The sequence below is a fragment of the Engystomops pustulosus genome, chromosome 5 (assembly GCF_040894005.1).
Source record: "Engystomops pustulosus chromosome 5, aEngPut4.maternal, whole genome shotgun sequence".
In the NCBI taxonomy this organism is placed as follows: domain Eukaryota; kingdom Metazoa; phylum Chordata; class Amphibia; order Anura; family Leptodactylidae; genus Engystomops; species Engystomops pustulosus.
The window spans coordinates 164,611,757-164,629,237 of NC_092415.1; the positions used below are offsets into that span (position 1 = coordinate 164,611,757).

The 17,481-nt window shown below is 38.6% G+C and overlaps 1 protein-coding gene across 4 annotated transcripts in view; it reads left to right on the forward strand.

Moving 5' to 3' along the window:
• TBC1D5 (TBC1 domain family member 5) overlaps nucleotides 1-17,481 on the forward strand; it is a 402,345-nt gene that overhangs the window by 16,269 nt on the left and 368,595 nt on the right. For all 4 annotated transcript variants that reach the window (XM_072153665.1, XM_072153667.1, XM_072153666.1 and 1 more), the window contains exon 2: nucleotides 10,028-10,092. In XM_072153665.1, the coding sequence (XP_072009766.1) occupies nucleotides 10,028-10,092 (65 nt within the window). The remainder of the gene's footprint in view (nucleotides 1-10,027; nucleotides 10,093-17,481) is intronic.

Sequence of the window (17,481 nt, forward strand, 5' to 3'; positions counted from 1 at the left end):
AGCTGAAACACTTTTTAGAGACGTTCTTGGCGCTTGCTGGTCCTTCTTGGGCGCCCTGGAGCCTTTTTGGCAACAATGGAACCTCTCTCCTTGAATTCCTTAATGATGCGATAGATTGTTGACTGAGATGTAATCTTTCTAGCTGCGATACTCTTCCCTGTTAGGCCAGTTTTGTGCAGTGCAATGATGACTGCGCGTGTTTCTTTAGAGATAACCATGGTTAACAGAAGAGAAACAATGATGTCAAGTACCAGTGTCCAGTGGTGTGATTCTTACTTAATCATGACAGATTTATCTCCAATCCTGTCCCATCAACACCCACACCTGTGTTACTGGAGCAATCACTGAAACAATGTTAGCTGCTCCTTTTAAGGCAGGCCTGCAATGAAGTTGAAATGTGTTTTGGGGGAAAAAAGTTCATTTTCTAGGCAAATATTGGCTTTGCAATTAATTGCTGTTAAGCTGATCACTCTTTATAGCATTCTGGAGTATATGCAAATTGCCATTATAAAACCTGATGCAGTAGACTTCGTAAAAATTGACATTTGTATCATTCTCAAAACTTATGGCCATGACTGCAGCATTAGATGGTTGTCGATCTTTGCATAAATTGGCCGGTTTATCCCACGTTCATCCAATGGACCGATTTGGCAAGTTCTGTGCAGCGCTGCTTAATCTGTGAGTGCTATATAAATAAAAGAATTATTAGTATTATATGGTCACCTTTACTCTATGAAAGCTTAACATATTAATAGTAGGGAACTGCTGCTTTTGAAGTTATTCCCTAGTATAATATTGGGATAGCTTTATAGTAAGAACCAGTGTTTTACTTTTTCATTTGTTACTGTTCACCAAAATCAAGACCAAACTTCCCTTTTGCATATTTGGCATTTTTGTTGATTTAGAAAGAATCCTAATGCAATATACATGATACAATTCTGCTTTCTGCATCAATTTGTAGACTAGATGCTATTGATGAGAGTAAATTACGTCGTATTCATACTTTATTACCTATTGATTTTATAAAGCTTTATTCTTTAATAAAATGAAGTCTTCTCTTAAATGATTTTGCCTTCTAATTGTCCGTTTCAGTTTTTTTCTTCACATCATCTTTTTTGATACAGAAATTAAATCTTTCTGTACTTTAAATATATAATTTTTTAATTTCCCAGCTAAGGGAGAGATTTATTAGGGCTTGCACAGTAGAATTCTGTTATATGGGTTCGACGGGGGCACAGTAAAATCATAGTTATTTGTAACTGCTGCTGTTCCTGGTCCACTGTGCACCAGGGGCGATCCTTTTCATAGGCCTCTGCTGAGCACATATGTCGCGCGGCAATAGAAGCCTATGGGGAGTGGATGCAGTGTATTGTAGTGCATACTGAGCGCACATGTAGCTCAACAGGAGGGGGGTCCTAGTGATGTCACTGTCCATATAAGGACAGTGGCATTACTAGGGAAACACCCCTGTATATCGGCAGCAGCCAATCTCCCATATTCAGTGGGGAGGAGTCCCCTGATGACTTATCCCACTATATATAGGGAAGAATGCAAATACCTTTTCCAAGGTGTTAAATGGAAAACAATACCTCCTTTTGCTGGCTTGAAAGGCAGCCCCCTTAACTCCAAGTATGACCTACAAGAAGTCTAAAAACATGGTGTGGGATTAAGCTAAACCAGTATATCTATTCCATAAGGAACAGACTCCCAACTGTAGACACCCCTGTTTCGACCTGGTTGGGTCTCCTCAGTACAGCGTAGGGAATTGATTTGGCTATGTGAGAGGCTATTGACTAGAGTCAGACAGTAGGTGTTCTCCTTAAGGAGAGATTGCCAATTAAATCCACCTTAAAGGCTTGTGGAGACTTAAAGCCATAGATGCTCCACTAGGGAATTCTGGGAAGAATGCAAATAAGTTTTCCAAGTTTTCCCACTATATATAAGCATACAATGGGATAGGTCTCTGCCATATTCCCTCACAGCGTATGGCAAATATTGTGATGTGCGCCCAGCCTTACACAGAATTATTTTTTACTGTAAACTGAAAATCTGCATGAATACAAATTTTGGGGGAGATTTATCATACGCTGGTGTATGATGAAGTCCCTGTCCTTTTGGTGCCGCTGATGCTCCAGCCTACGGGCAGTTCAGCGTAGAAATCTAAATTTGTACAATTAACCAGTGACCCTTCTGCTTGGTCACTGATTGTAGTCATTGGGTGTAGTAAGTACATAGTTGCGGGTAAGGAACCCCTGTACCATCTCCCCACACCCACTTGGAGTCGAGATGCTGTGAATGGGTAAATAATCACAATAACTGCCGGTTTGCTAGTACGGTAATTGCAATTATGTCCGGTCATTTTATGGGAAGTCGACTGATTCTATTTAAAATCTACATCAGGAGGAGCACATGGAAATGAAAAGTATTTAAAAATTTTTTTTTTTTTTTTTGCTGGAAACTCTGTTGAAAATAAATCAACTGCAATCTTTTAGCATTTTTGCTATGAAAGTTGCAACCCCCTTTTGAAGCCCCATAAGTTTTCTATTAAAAAAGTGTATGGACTGTTTGAATCTATGTCATGGTTTGTGACCTAATCCAGTTGTCTGAACATTGGGGTGTTCTTAATCATTTTTGTTGGGTTATCCCTTACAGTGTGTGATATTCTGTGCAGGTATTGATGAGGGATCTATCATTATATTGCTTTGCAACGTATATACTGGTAATAAAATGTTTAGCGTAAAAACAGAGTATTAACTAGGAATAGTTTTGTGACATTTAAAAGAGAATTCATTGTGGAGCGCGCTAGTTACTCTGGAGGCTAAATCCAACTCTGAGCACTGAGACAGTGACAGATAGCCGCTACTAGCCTCATTTCATTTGCACAGCAAGGCATCCTGCCCAAAGTTTGGATGCTCAGCCAAAACAAATATAAGGCCTATAGCTAAGCAAATGTCTTTTTTTTTCAAAATTTTTATTTCATTCCCCAGAGGCATGTGATACTTGTTAGCTAAAAGTTAACCACGTGTTACATGTTAATTCTGTCCTTATCCGGTTTTCTCCTTACATCTGAACGAGTGCCAGGTTGCACAGATTGTATGTCAAATTAAATGCGAAAAAAAAAAAAAAAGTGCTCAGTCTGCTATCATGTGTTTCGTCAAAATACTCCAGAAGACTTTCAGTAGCCCGACCGCAGACAAAAAAAGCAAAGGATTATTATTAGCCATGAGAAGAATTGAAAGCAGACATTCAACATTCAAGAACTGTTTCCTATAAAGAGACTGAAACGCGCTGCCAAAGATTTGACGGAGTTATTCCCCCTCCACCTGTGGCAATAATTTTTAAGTGTTGGAAACGGCAACAAGACTGTATAATGTTACAAACTGCTAATGATGTGTTTACTGCAACCAATTTATATTTAAGGTGCAGCTTATATCCCAGCGATTGTCTACAGTATCTTAATTCATTCCCTTTACCTGACTATCTATCATAAAAGCCTGGGTAGCCTCGCACAAGAAACTTCTGCAGGATATACGTTCTTGCAGCTACTGGACTCCAGAAGAAATAGAGTTAAAAATGTATGTTCCCTTCAACATTTGTTTACTACTTCACAATTTCCTTTATATTGCAGAATTATTTATTTGCTCCTTTATTTATGTATTTCATTATTTATTTGATTATTTAGTAAATTATTTATCTGATGAATTATTAATACTTTTTTCATGATGTGCTTTAAATTATTTATCCCTTAATTTTGAGTTTATTGCTTTTAGATGTTGCCTTGCCACTAACTAGTTTTAGTGATTTTTTTTTTTTTTTTTCTATTTTATAATAATAGCTTATTGAAATTTTAACCTGTTTCCTGCCGCGGTGAGTCTGGATTTCTAAAAAAAAAAAATACAAAGTCTGACAGTCAGATTACCAGGAATGCAATTTTGTAGTGTGTTTTTTTTTTTTTTTGTTTGGTAAGCATATGATGGTCCTATGCTCAAGGGATATGTTATGTGATTTTCTATTTATTTATTTTTTTACATTGCTGTTCTTCAGATATTGCATTTTAAGAAACTTAAAGATAATGTTTTATCTTGTATTTGTTTTATCTGATTTAAACCAAATACTTATATCTATAGTTTTATAATTTTTGTTTTTAATATATTTTTTTTCTACTCATTCTACTGTATATGACTTTGGATAGGCTATCCTAAATGAGCTACTATTAGCAACATAAATGCTTTACCGCAGCAACTAGCCATAGAAACCTGTAGACTCTGGGAGAGTATTGTGGCCGCACTTGTTCTGGGAGGAGTAGCTGTTACCCTCATTATGTGTTAGAGGTTAAAAAGGACCTGTCACCCATAAAAAGCACTAGAATCTGCTCACTAAAGTAAGCACCTCTTAGTGCTATCTCTGATGCAGTAGTGTTACACTGCTAGCTTTATCGGAACCCTCCAATATTGCTAGCAGAAACTGCTGTAAAGTACAATAGGAACGCCGGACCAAGCTCAAACGGTCCGGCGTATTCATGAAGGGGCGGTCTGAGGAGCTGCTTTTTCCCAAACCTCCCCGCCTACTCTATAGGCCCGGTATGACTGCTGAGCTTCATACAACCCTAGCCACGCCCCCTCATGAATATACGCCGGACCGCTTTAAGCTTACTTTAGTAAGCAGCTCCTAGTGCTTTTTTTAATGGGTGACAGATCCTTTTTAAGGTGTGTAATTTGATTCTGCTTTTGCTAATAATCAGATGATTACTGAAAAGTGATCTCTGTTTGATCACTTGATGATGACATGGTAAAGTTTTATAGTTGTAGCGAATTTCTTAATCGCATTTGAAAATTCCTACTTTATAGTCATCCTGCGCATGAATTTTCCACCCTCATTCTGTTGTTTGGGGATGCATGTCATCGGTGTGTGAGATCCACTCATTGGGACAGGAATAGGACCTGCTCTAAATCTGCGACTTGAGCAGTCCCCTTACACATAGCTCATAGAAATGAATTGGTCTGTGATGAATCCGTGGATAGCACATTGACAAATTCTATGGGGGATAGCGGTATATTAGGCACAGCATGCAGTGGTGGGAGTAGTATTGAAGCTGGAGCATGATGCCCCTAGTCCTGATAAATCAACCCCTGTCCTGTATACATGTCTTACATGTATGTTAGAAATGACTCTTTTATGTTATATCACTTTATTGCAAAGAAATATAGAACCAAAGAGACATTAAAGTCAAGTTATAAAATCCCACACACTAACAGAGTCATTGTTCTCGAAGACTAATGCACAGACTATGTAAGACTTATGCACAAGTGACATTATAGAATATGGAAATGACGCCTTTGCCCACTGACTGCTGATGGTTCTCATTTTGAGAAATGGTTATAATGGCTCCATTGTCTAGAAACATGGGGCTAGTAGTTTACATCTATGATAGCCATGTGAAAAATGCCAACAAACTTCTGATGAATGACAGATCCTTTTAATTCTTGGAAGAAAAACTATTGTGTTTTGCACATAAATATTGATCAAAATGTATCAATACACTTATCTGCAGTGAAATGAATAAAGCTGAGGAATAAAAAGCCACAAACAATAAAGTCCCCTCCGTGTGTAAAATTATTGGTTTTAGAATATATTGCTTGAAAATGGCTACATTGAGCTAGCCGAAACGTTGCATGTCTTTGCCACTGGTGCTTGAATAAACACTACTCAACACGGAGTGCTGCTCTCCTGCTATTTCTTTTGGATCCTTCTGGTACCCTGAGTCAGGCCCAAAGAGCTTGCACCCACCTGGACTTGAATCCATTTCACTGTGCCGCCCTCATCTTTCTTTTGGGTTTTAGAATATGATACAAATGTACATGATCGTCTTAAACCCAAAATTAACATCAGTGTTTTATGTATTCATTTGTTTTAAGGGGTTAAATGTGTCTAGGGTCCTAGGCTTGTAACATCATTTTTATTGCAGCTTATTTTTTTTTTTATTTGTAAAGTCCAAAATATCATATTTGTACATGAGATCACTTCAGTGGACCAATCAAAACCTCATAATGTTTACCTCATCTAGTTGGCGATGTTACGTTTGTGATTTCTTTGTATATGGCCATCAATCTCCATGTATAGTTCATTGCTCAACACATTTGCAGCTTTCCCACAGTTCCTTTTGAGTCTGGGACACACCGTAAATCTTCTGACTATGGTTGGATTCTTCTCATGAATAGCTTCTCTTGTCTGCACAATGCAGTGCTCATTGCCTCCTTCCCCTCCCCCCTGCATTACAAGATCAGCTCAGACACAGGGCTTTCGTGTTGGCAAGCAGCAGTGTGCAGAGACTTACTCTACAAGCTACAGACAAGATAAGGTCTTTATCCTAGGGAAGGGAGGCATATCAGAGCTGACTGTGTGTGTTATAGCATAAAATCAAAGACCACAATGTGTCCAATTTCGGCTGTAAACAATCATATTGCCCACCCGGGTGTTGCATGATACCAAAATTGTCAAACCAATGGAATAAGACCACCGCCACAGCACCCCATTTGCCCATACTTCACCCCATATTTGAGATGGCAAAGAAGTGCGCATCGCTTCTCAGCGCGTCTCGGTGGTGGCCCCGGACTTCCGGTTCACAATGACGTGCACATAGTGCGCGTTGTGCATCTTCCGGAACCTGGTCCCGCCTCCAGAAGTGCACGTGCTGACTGTGCCGATGCGCCGATATACCCCTACCGTCTACCTATTCATCAGGTATTATGTATTCTGATTGGCTTTATTGTACCATCTGATCTGCCATATCGGGTATATATGCTGAGCACCTACCACACCACAGCACAGCACACCCCGAGGAGGAAAAGACGGCAAAACGTACGTCAAAGAAAAGGGGTGCTGTGGCGGTGGTCCTATTCCATTGGTTTGACAATTCTGGTATCGTGCAACACCCGGGGAAGGGGGGGTTAAATTTGATTGTTTACAGCCAAAATTGGACACACTGTGGTCTTTGATACTTATGCATTGGTTAATGCTTGCTATGTACTGAAATATTGGTGACCATCACCACATTTTTGTTCTTGTGGATTTTATTGTGTGTTTTTAATATATATATATATATATATATATATATATATTTTTATGGCAAGTTAATAAAGTTTGTATAATGATTTCATTGAATTGAGCAGTACTATGATTGATAAGAATATCATGGACCCTATATACTTCTATTGGTATTTGATGTTTCTGAATGATAATAGGAGCTGTTTACCTAGTATTTACTGTTTGTGTTATAGGTCTCCATTTCATGTCTCTGAAATGTCTCTCTTTTTCCATGTGACAGATATTAGTAGAATATTCAGAAGCTAAATGAAAGTGTAGATAAACGCTGTACCCTGATAATGTAAGCACATTGTTGGCACACAGCACTAGAGGAATCATGATGTCTGCTTAGAGAGTCCCCACCCAAAATGAGTTTCATTGTGTAAACATCACTAGGTAATTAAAGAGGTTTTCCCCACACACAAAAGTTAGGCTGTATACTGTGGATAGGGCCTAACTTGCTGATCAGTGGGGGTCTCAGTGCTGAGACCCTCACAAATGACAAAAACCATTCTGTTCCATTAATCTCTATGGAGCTGACGGAGATTGGTTAGCGCAGCACTTGGCAATTTCAGTCAACTCCATAGAGATTAATGGAGCAGAATGGTCATGCATCTGCTCCATTAGTCTGACAGAGGGACGGGGGTGGGTCAGACGGAGGTACCTAGGACCCCATTGGACCCCTCTTTTTGTGATCTGTGGGGGTCTCAGCACTGAGACCCCCACTGGTCAGCAAGTTAGGCCCTATCCTAACTTTTGTTCATGGGAAAACCCCTTTAATCTTTGAGAACTTTCTTTCATGGGCAAACCCCTTTAAATATTGGGTCCACAGTAATTGCTAACTTTATGTATTTACTAAAATAAATGTGTGTGTGTATAATATATATGTGTATATGTATGTGCATAAATAAAGCAGGGATAAATTTTATGTGAGGTAACAAAACTTTTTTTTGTTGTGATACCTGCTCTTCTGATTGTTTAAAGCCCAAATTTGTCATTGCTTGTAAACATGTTTTTAATAAGGAAACAACCTTTAAAAATAGCACAACATGTGCTCCATATTTTTCTGATTCTGACATATGTTGTAAAGTAAGGCAATTAAAGTAACATATTTGGCCTAATTGTAATAATTTAATATTCAAATTATGCAGATAATTTAAAACAATATGGGTTGAATATGACAAACAGAATGTGGGATGCTAAGATGAAACACTCCCGAAGATAATGTATTATTTTACATTGCAATTTCTTTGTCAAAAAAATCGGGCTTGTTACTTTATATAAAGTTTCGGTTTTCATTGGACTATGGTTTCTTCCATATTCCGTATTTCGCTGATATTGTTGGCCGGTCTTCACTTTTGCATTTAAATGTATACTGTATGCACTCCCCTGCCATAATAACCAATGTTATATCAGTGGTTGGAAGGGTGCGTCGATATCCTTTGCTCGCCCCACCAACAACTGATATGAGAGTAGTTATCATGGAGGGGGCATGCAGACAATAATGGCTGCACAGCTCCCTTCATGCCTCAGAAGTCAGCAGGACACGGGAAGTCACGGGAAGTCCTGCTGCCTGGCGGTCATGTGACCCATGACTCCCCGCAGCAAAAAGGATTAACATTATTATGTCACCGGTCCTCCATTGACTTCCAAAAATACTTAGTTAACATGAAAATGTGGAACAATCCCTTTATATTGAACATTCACAGGTTAGGATATAATTGTTTAATTGGTGGAAGTCCAATCTACTTACTTGGGTTGTAAATAAAGAAGAATCCTGTTAATATTATCTCTGTAGGACTGTTGTAGGTGAGTGCAGTACAACAGATATGCTTGATTTGGGACTGGCCCCATAGGTCCATCTTCCCGAAATACCAGGCAGACCCCAAAATTCATGACTGTCACACTGAATTCATGACAATTGGAGGAATGTGTAATACAGTTTTGAATTTCAACTTCCGGAGACAACAAGCCTTCTCTTTCTTGTGACTGGCGGGTTTTCCATAGTTCTAATAACACATTATTCCGACACCAATCAGTGTGATTTGGGCACTTTTTTTTTCCTAGTGAATGATACATGACGCAGGGCCTGAAGGGAGGAACATGACTCATTTTCATTATATTGCTAGAACCTTGCTAGAACCTGCTCCTCCATTCAGGCCTTGCACTCTATACAGTATATTGTTACATCGGTAGTGAAAGGTTACGCTACACAATTTTTCATAGATTATTTAGGCTTGCCATGAGTTTTTTTGATCCAATTTTCGCCTACGTGGACAATGTATAATGCCTTTCAAGTGTTTTAGGACCATCTTCTTATCCACTGCCTATCATATGTGTGTATGAATAAATATAAATATATCGCTGTGTGTGTGTGTATATATGTCTGTGTAAATTTAAAAAAATAATAATAATAAAAAATATATACACACCGTTCATCCTCAGACTGTAAGGACTGTGAGCAGGGCCTTCACTCCTATTGCTCTATATGACTGTTTGTACTGATTTGTAAAGCGCTACGGAGTTTGTTGACGCTATAAAAAAAAAATAGTATATATAATTTTTATATGTGTGTGTGTAATGTATTATATTAGTATTACCATGTATCACAGCAATGTTTTGACTCCTCCACACTGAAAAAGACTCCATTGTCGAGGAGTTGAAATGTTGCTGTAATACATGGTATAATATGAGTGTGTGCAAGTTTTTTTCACCTGAATTCTGGAGTGCTGCAGTTTGCTTTATATATATCTATATCTAACTTCAATTGTAAATCATACCAAATTTCATATCTTTTAGAATCCGTTTTTTAGTGGCGGAAATTTGCACATTGAGATAGATCTTCAGACTATGTAGATGAAGTGCCTCCACACCCCGCTCCGCTGAGACGCGTTCAGATTAATTATGACTGGTATAGAACTAAACATGTTTGTGTCTTTCTTAGGGAGAAGGTGGACAGGTTGTGCTTTGGAATCAGCAGGACCCAGTGGGAGTCGTGCAGCTGCTAAGGTAATGTTTCTAAACAAATATAAAATAAAATAAAAAAACTTCCATACATCTGTAAAAAGTATCGTTTGTGGCTAATGGAGACTTTTCGGGGTGTTCGGTAACATCTGTACCAATTACCCTGAGGGAATGTCATGAAATTAAACATTTCAATGCGTTAGATTATTCATAATATGCTTGTTTATTACCAATGTCTTCGTGTATCTTCAAGACTGTAATAAAAAAAAGTGTGATTTTTTTTTTTCTAATACAAATTAATAAGTAGTATTTTTAATTTAGAGATGTTTCTCTGTGTGCACAATTTGGCATATATTCTTTTAATGTAAAATACATTGTACTTTTTGCATTAAATTGCAAGATATGTAGATATTATATGTAGTCACAAGAGGAACCATTTTTGGGTATTTTTTTTTTTTTTTTTTACCCGCTCTCCTAAAGCACCAAGCACACCAGGTCCATGGATCAAAAGATAATTAAACACAGAATGTGGCCCACAATTTACTAGTGCAGCAATCCAATCACAGCAGCTAAAAAGTAGTGTGTGACATCATCGGGGACTGTCAATTTGTTGCTATGACTTCTGTGAGGCTCTCATTTGGCACCTATCACAGCCTGCAGGAGGTGATGGGTGGTTGATCAGACCCTAGGGCTGAAACACGCCTTGGAGCTTGGAAAGAATTGGAAAAGAAAATAAGACTAAAAAAAAAGATCCATCTCTAAAAGCTGTCTTCAAGGTCCCAGAGTACCATACACTTGACAGTTGTACATCTGGGAGATGTGTTTTGTCGCTACCCGCCTTTAACCGGTGGGTCAGGTTTGTTAAATCCTTTCAAATATAAAAATAAAAAAATTTCCAAGTTCTTGTGAAAAAGGAATTCTTTTATTCCAGAAGTGCACTAAAATGTCCAATAGAAAAAAAAAATATATATATATTATATACAGGCGGTTCCCTACTTAAGAACACCTGACTTACATACGACCCATAGTTACAAACGGACCTCTGGATGTTGGCAATTTACTGTACTTTATCTTTAGGCTACAATAAACAGCTGTAACAATTATCACTGGTGTCTACAAATTAAGCTTTAGTGTTAATCCTGGTTCTAATGACAATCCAACATTTTTAAAATCCAATTGTCACAGAGACCAAAAAAAAATGTGGTTGGGGGTTACAATGATAAAGTATACAGTTCCGACTTGCATACAAATTCAACTTAAGAACAAACCTACAGACCCTATCTTGTATGTAACCCGGGGACTGCCTGTATATATCTATCTTAGTCTGTTGTGTTTTCAGCATTAGGAACCCCCAGTGATCAAACCATTCTCTGCTATCCTGCAGATTAGGAACATCCTCTGTTTTACAATTTTATTTTCTTGCACTAGACCACTGCCATCAAGGTGATGAGCTTACTAATCGAGAGCCAAAGTCATCTGTCACTGTAGTCATGTACCTGGGGTATTGATTTAGTGGGTCCCTCTGCGATGTTTCTTTTATATATACTCAGGCTCTTAAAGGGAACCTGTAAGGTTGGTTTGGGATACTAAACTGCTCACAGGTGGTTTTGCGTCCCAAATCACCCGTATTGATTCCTATGTGTGAGTGTGACTGCATTAAAAAAAAACAAAAACGCACATCTATACTCACTCCAGTCCATAGCTCTTATTGATTATGCAATGCGGTAAGATTAAATTAGGCAATTAAATAAATAGATAATTTAGGCAATTATTGTAATTTGGCATCAGGGATTGCACAACCCATTTTTGGCTCCTCAGGCCATGGCTGATGCTGCACATCCCCCCCCCTACACTTGGCCATGGCTGTCTCCATAAATCCCCCCCCCCCAGGCAATAGTTGACAAAACCAACCCCAAACCCCCAAAACTTGGCTATTGATTATGTAACAGATCACCAGAGACCAACCCGACCAGGCTATCTATGGCCGATGCCTCAAACCAGACTATTGCTGCAGTTTGCAGCCTGCAGCCCAGACGAAGGAGGTAGAGAGAAAAAATCTAATGTGTGCTTTTATAGTTCCGATATAGTCAGATTTAGGACCTGGAACCACAGCTTTATAAGGACCTGTGGTTGGCTTATTGTTCAAATCGACCTTTACTGTTAAATTTTTGTGTCTTTATCCTTATGCAAAAAGGTGACGTGGCTCTGTTATGCCTACTGGTGCACCAATTTTCTTCACCATATAAAGAAGTGATGCTGGGTGGCACTCGAAAGTGGGTGCATCAGCTGGTATGGTCACCTTCCTTATGCAGTGAGGTTCTCATTTAGAGCATTTTTTGTCGAATGACAGATTCCTGGGAAATGGAAAACCTATTTCTATAAATGTCTACAAAATACAGTTTGTGCATGGGGCATGTTCTACTGGTGTATGAAAAGTATCACCAAACCAAATCTCGCATTCGGACAGCAAGAATTGTGGCCAGCCAAATCACGGCCACAATAGAAGTGTATGGCTCCTGGTCACGGCTTGGTGAGCTCTCCACAGCGTGACTGGGTCAAATCTGCCTATGGAGGAGGGAGGGGTCAAGAGCGCTCACCCCTTCTCCTCCCGACCTAGACTGGATCCCGGGCAAGTACCCAGCCGTCTAAATGCACCCTAAAATATTGATTTCTTCTGTACCGTGTAAACATTTTGTATATGTTTAAATCCTTACCACATGTCTGTATCTGCCTGGGAATGAGATAAAACAGAATTAGCTTATTTTACAGATCATAGTTCTTTACTTTTTCCACTTTAAAGTCTTGAAGTGCACTGAAGCAACAGCTCTTGAGAACATTGCATTTCCATGTAGTCAACTAAGTCGGGGTCTACATCCCATCCATCCATCCATCTATCTTATCTTTCAACTTCATAGTATACTTTCACATGAACATGCAGAAGGAAACACAAATGTCAGGTAAATAGTGTAAGTCATACACTGGATACATTGTAATCCTAGCTAAGTTCTTCTTGAAAACTAAACCCCAAGGCACAGTGTAAGTGTGATGTAGTTTAGTTTATAGATGTAGGAGAATATCAATTGGAGCAGAAGAACGGCGTCGCACAAGAAGAAGACAGAACTACTGTCTAATTTTAGTGCACTTTAAAATATGGTAGCGATGAATAGATTAAAGGAAACCTACCATTTAGAATGGCAGGGGTAAGCTGCAAGTACCGAGCACCAGCTCAGGGTGAGATCAGGGTGAGCTGGTGCCGGTACTTACTTTCGTTAGTGTTATAAACCGCGGTATCGCGGTTTTAACACTTTTTAAACTTTAGAGCAGGAGAGGCTTCGGCGCTGCGTGCGCACGATCGTGCGCGCGCCTACATAGGAAATAGCGGAGATGTTGCGCACACACGGTCGCGCGCAGCGCTGAAGCCTCTCCTGCTCTAAAGTTTAAAAAGTGTTAAAACTGCGATACCGCGGTTTATAACACTAACGAAAGTAAGTACCGGCACCAGCTCACCCTGAGCTGGTGCTCGGTGTTTACAGCTTACCCCTACCATTCCAAATGGTAGGTTTCCTTTAATAAGTAAAAAGAAGAGAGAGAATTTTCTTTCCTCCCAACCAGTAATTTTACAAATTTTTGGCATAGATGGAACTGCATAATAGTGCTCTCCATTACAACCCCTTTACTAGTATCACTACTACTACGGTGTCTGTTTATGGAGGTTAGATGCCCAATTTCTTTACACTTTCCTACGTTGTTACACAAAGTAGCAGTGTGTTTCAAATGTGCCTTGAAATATGCCCACAGGAGTGTCTCTAATTACCATAATTCAGATGTTGCCATTAGACAACTCATAGGCTTCCAAAGAGATGACATCATACTATGAACTGTCCCAAATTTAAAGGCGTAGTGATCTTAGTTTATGTACACTTTTGAATTTCCAGAAAGAAATAAAATGCCTTAAAAATTTCTCTTTCTCTCATTATTCTGGCATTTGGCAAATATAAATGATTTTGATGATCCCAATTGACCTAAAACTGGAAAGGTTTTCCTCTGATTTCATGTCAGTTAGTGAGATAAACATATATATGTTTCTTTTTATATAGTACTGTATATGTAAACTTACAATAAATGTGGCTATAACACAATCTTGGCAAGGTGGAGGCCTATACACAAACTTGACGATATGTATGAATTGTGTCTGTATACAATTAGTAGGAGGCATCTTGCAGATCTTTTATAGCAACACTTTATTATGTAGAGAGAGGACCCCACAAATATGGCCTTTTATGGGACAAAATAAAATAAACATATATATTCTTTTTTGCAAGAGGAGTATTATAATTTTGATCTGAGAAAATCTATTGGTTGGTTTAGGCTTGTTGTTTAGGAAATGAAGTTCTTCTGTCCCGTTTAATTATTTTCTGGTGAGTTTTTATGACAATGTTATATTCATTTGCAAATATTTTACACTGACACCTAACAGTTTTCCTATCAAGTCTGAATAATAATGAGTGGTGTCAAAAGCTTAGTAGAATGTGGAATATTTTTGTGATGTTACCCTATCATCAAGCTGTGAGGGTTTTGTTTAATGAAAGAATAGGATTGTACAACTCTGGTGAATCTACTTAAGAACATAAAAGATGGTGATAAATATATCTGTAGCAGGTTCCTCGTGATAAGAACAGCTTTTATGTCTGACTATCAGGGAAAGAGTCAAGCGATAAGGCACTAAATATACTTTGATACACTAAAATATCCTCCTGAAAAATATTCTGGAGCAAAAGTTTTTACCAAGTTCGAGCTTTAAAATGATTTGTTTTGCACAACTTTGGAGGCAAAAGTTATGTCAGGGGTTGCTCTCTGCTATATCTAGAATCCACAATAGTATTTCCAGGGTAAGAGTTCTAGAAGTCTGCAGAAGAGAAAACCCTGTAAGACTTGGGACATGCTTGAAGAGATGCGCTACCTGAATCCTCAGGCATAGGCTTATCTCTAGAGAAAAAAGTATTTGGCACTCAAATTTCTGCCATGGTAGGAGAGTTGGGAGCCCTATACACATTCGATGGTTTGCCAAAATAGGTGGATGCAATCATTTTCATATGTCTATAAGGGCTATTAGACACAAGGGTTCCTAGTGATATAATCACTCTCCATTGTTTCTTTTGATAATTGCCAAAATAGTCAATTGGTTGAATGCCTCATGTTCAGTTACCTTATGGAAGTTTTATGGAGTCTACTATGCTGGAGATTCTTGGTAAGGATATACAAATACGTTTTCCTCTGTGCTTTTTACTTCCATTGCTACCGTGAATTAAACCATCACCATGGTTTACCAGCTACTTGTCCAATCTCTGGCGCCACAAGGTCACGGTGCTGTGAGACTCGGGGTGCTATAGATCACTATGGTGGTTGTGATCTGGTGTTGGCAGATCACATTCGCCATTGTGATTGTGTGTATGGGGTCTTTTGCATTTCTGTTTTTGCTGCTGTTTTTTGTTGCAATGGCTGTTTTTGCATATAAAAAAGCAGTTGTGTACAGGAGGACTAACATTTTGTATTAAAATGTTTTTGCAGCCAGTGTGTCAACAGTATTTCCCGCACGTCTCCGCTATATGGCCTCAAAAACAGCCATAGGTCGCCTGTATGTCACTTGGTTTTGCATATCTGCAAAAAAAGTGAGGCTGTTACCTAGCAACCTACTGCAAGTATGGATGACCGGCCCTGTTTCAGCCATATTTTTCATAATCCCATGAACTTATCCTATGGGAAAGCAGAGTCGCAAATATGGCTACGAGTAGGACCTGCTCTTGAGTTTTTTCATAGGGGCACAGGGCTGTGACACAGGACTAAGGAAACCTCTACTCTGTGTATGAGCCCATAAATAGACACTCTGCCTACTTTTAAACAAGGGGAATATGCAAATACATTTTCCAAGGTGGAAGATGGAAAACAATTCTTCCTTTTTCCGCCTGGGTAGGCAGCCCCTTAACTCCACGCATGACTTACAAGAAGTCTAATGACATGATGTTGGATTAAGCCAAATCAGAATATCTATTCCGGAAGGAACAGATTTCCAACTGTAGACAGCGCTGTTTCGACGTGGTTCTGTCTCTTCAGTACAGTGTAGGGAACTGACTTGGCTGAGAGGCTTATGACTAGGATCAGGGAGTAAGAGTTCTCCTTATGGACGGTTTGCCAGTTAAGACCATCTTATGATGCTCCTCTAGGGGATTCTGAGAAATACCCTAATTTGTTTTCCAAGGTGTTAAATGGAAAACAATGCCTCCTTTTGCTACCTTGAAAGACAGCCCCCTTAACACCAAGTATGACTTAAAAGAAGTCTACATAGTGTGAGATTAAGCCAAACCAGTATACAGTATCAATTCCAGATGGAACAGATACTATTAAACAAGACATTTTCAGTAGTCTTAAACTGCAGGAAGTTCCTGGTCAGCTATACTTCCTGGGAAGTTAGTTGGGAGACTTTGAGCCAAAAACAGAAAGCTTGGGAGAAAAGAAGCAAGAAGTTATCTTTTTTTTTTTTTTTTGATGATCTTTGCAAAGTTGCCTCTCACCCATCTTTATTAAAGCATTTCTTGTATCCATTGGACATCTGTTTATCTAGGAAGCAGTTTGTCATTTGAAGAACAGTGTTTTTAGGTAGAAATTGAGTGAGCCAAACACATAAATAAACATATTCATCTGGAATAGGGAAATCTGTTAATTCCACTTCATGTACCAGTTGTTAACTGGCCTCGCACATGACTGATGTCGCTATAGTTTTATCGTTATGTGCTTATCCAGGATATTGCAAAAGAATGAGGAGAAACGGTTAATTCATTTCCTACTGTTTTTTCTTCCGTTTATAGAAAAAAAAAAATCCCCAAGAAATATACATTTGGAAGCAAAAGGCATACTTGTAATATCATCAAAGTTTGGATTGTTCTTTCCATATGATTAGAGTTTCTTAAAGCTGAAAAATGTGTTATGCTTTGCAACAAACAGATGCTGCTCTAACAATGCAATACATTATGTACCAAAAATGATCTCTGTTTTAATCATAGATGCTGATTTAATGAGATAAGACTCGCTTACATCAAAAATGGATTTTGGATGTGATTTTAGTTTCGGTATATTTCCTCTACATAATTAATAGAAATATGGTACAAGCAGGCTGGAAAGTGCATTGTTGTATTATTTTTCTTCTTCTGTAGATTTAAGATATACTCGGATTGTTTACAGCTAATGTGTCTTCTGTAACCCCTGAATCTCGATATTTTACTAAATGATCAAACACTAACATGTAGTGTTTTACCTGCTTTGTTTTTATTCAGATATTTAACATGCTCGTTACTGGACACGAGTAATGACAGAAAGTGAAGTTTATTATACAGTGGGTACATAAAGTATTCAGACCACTTAAAATTTTTCACTATTTGA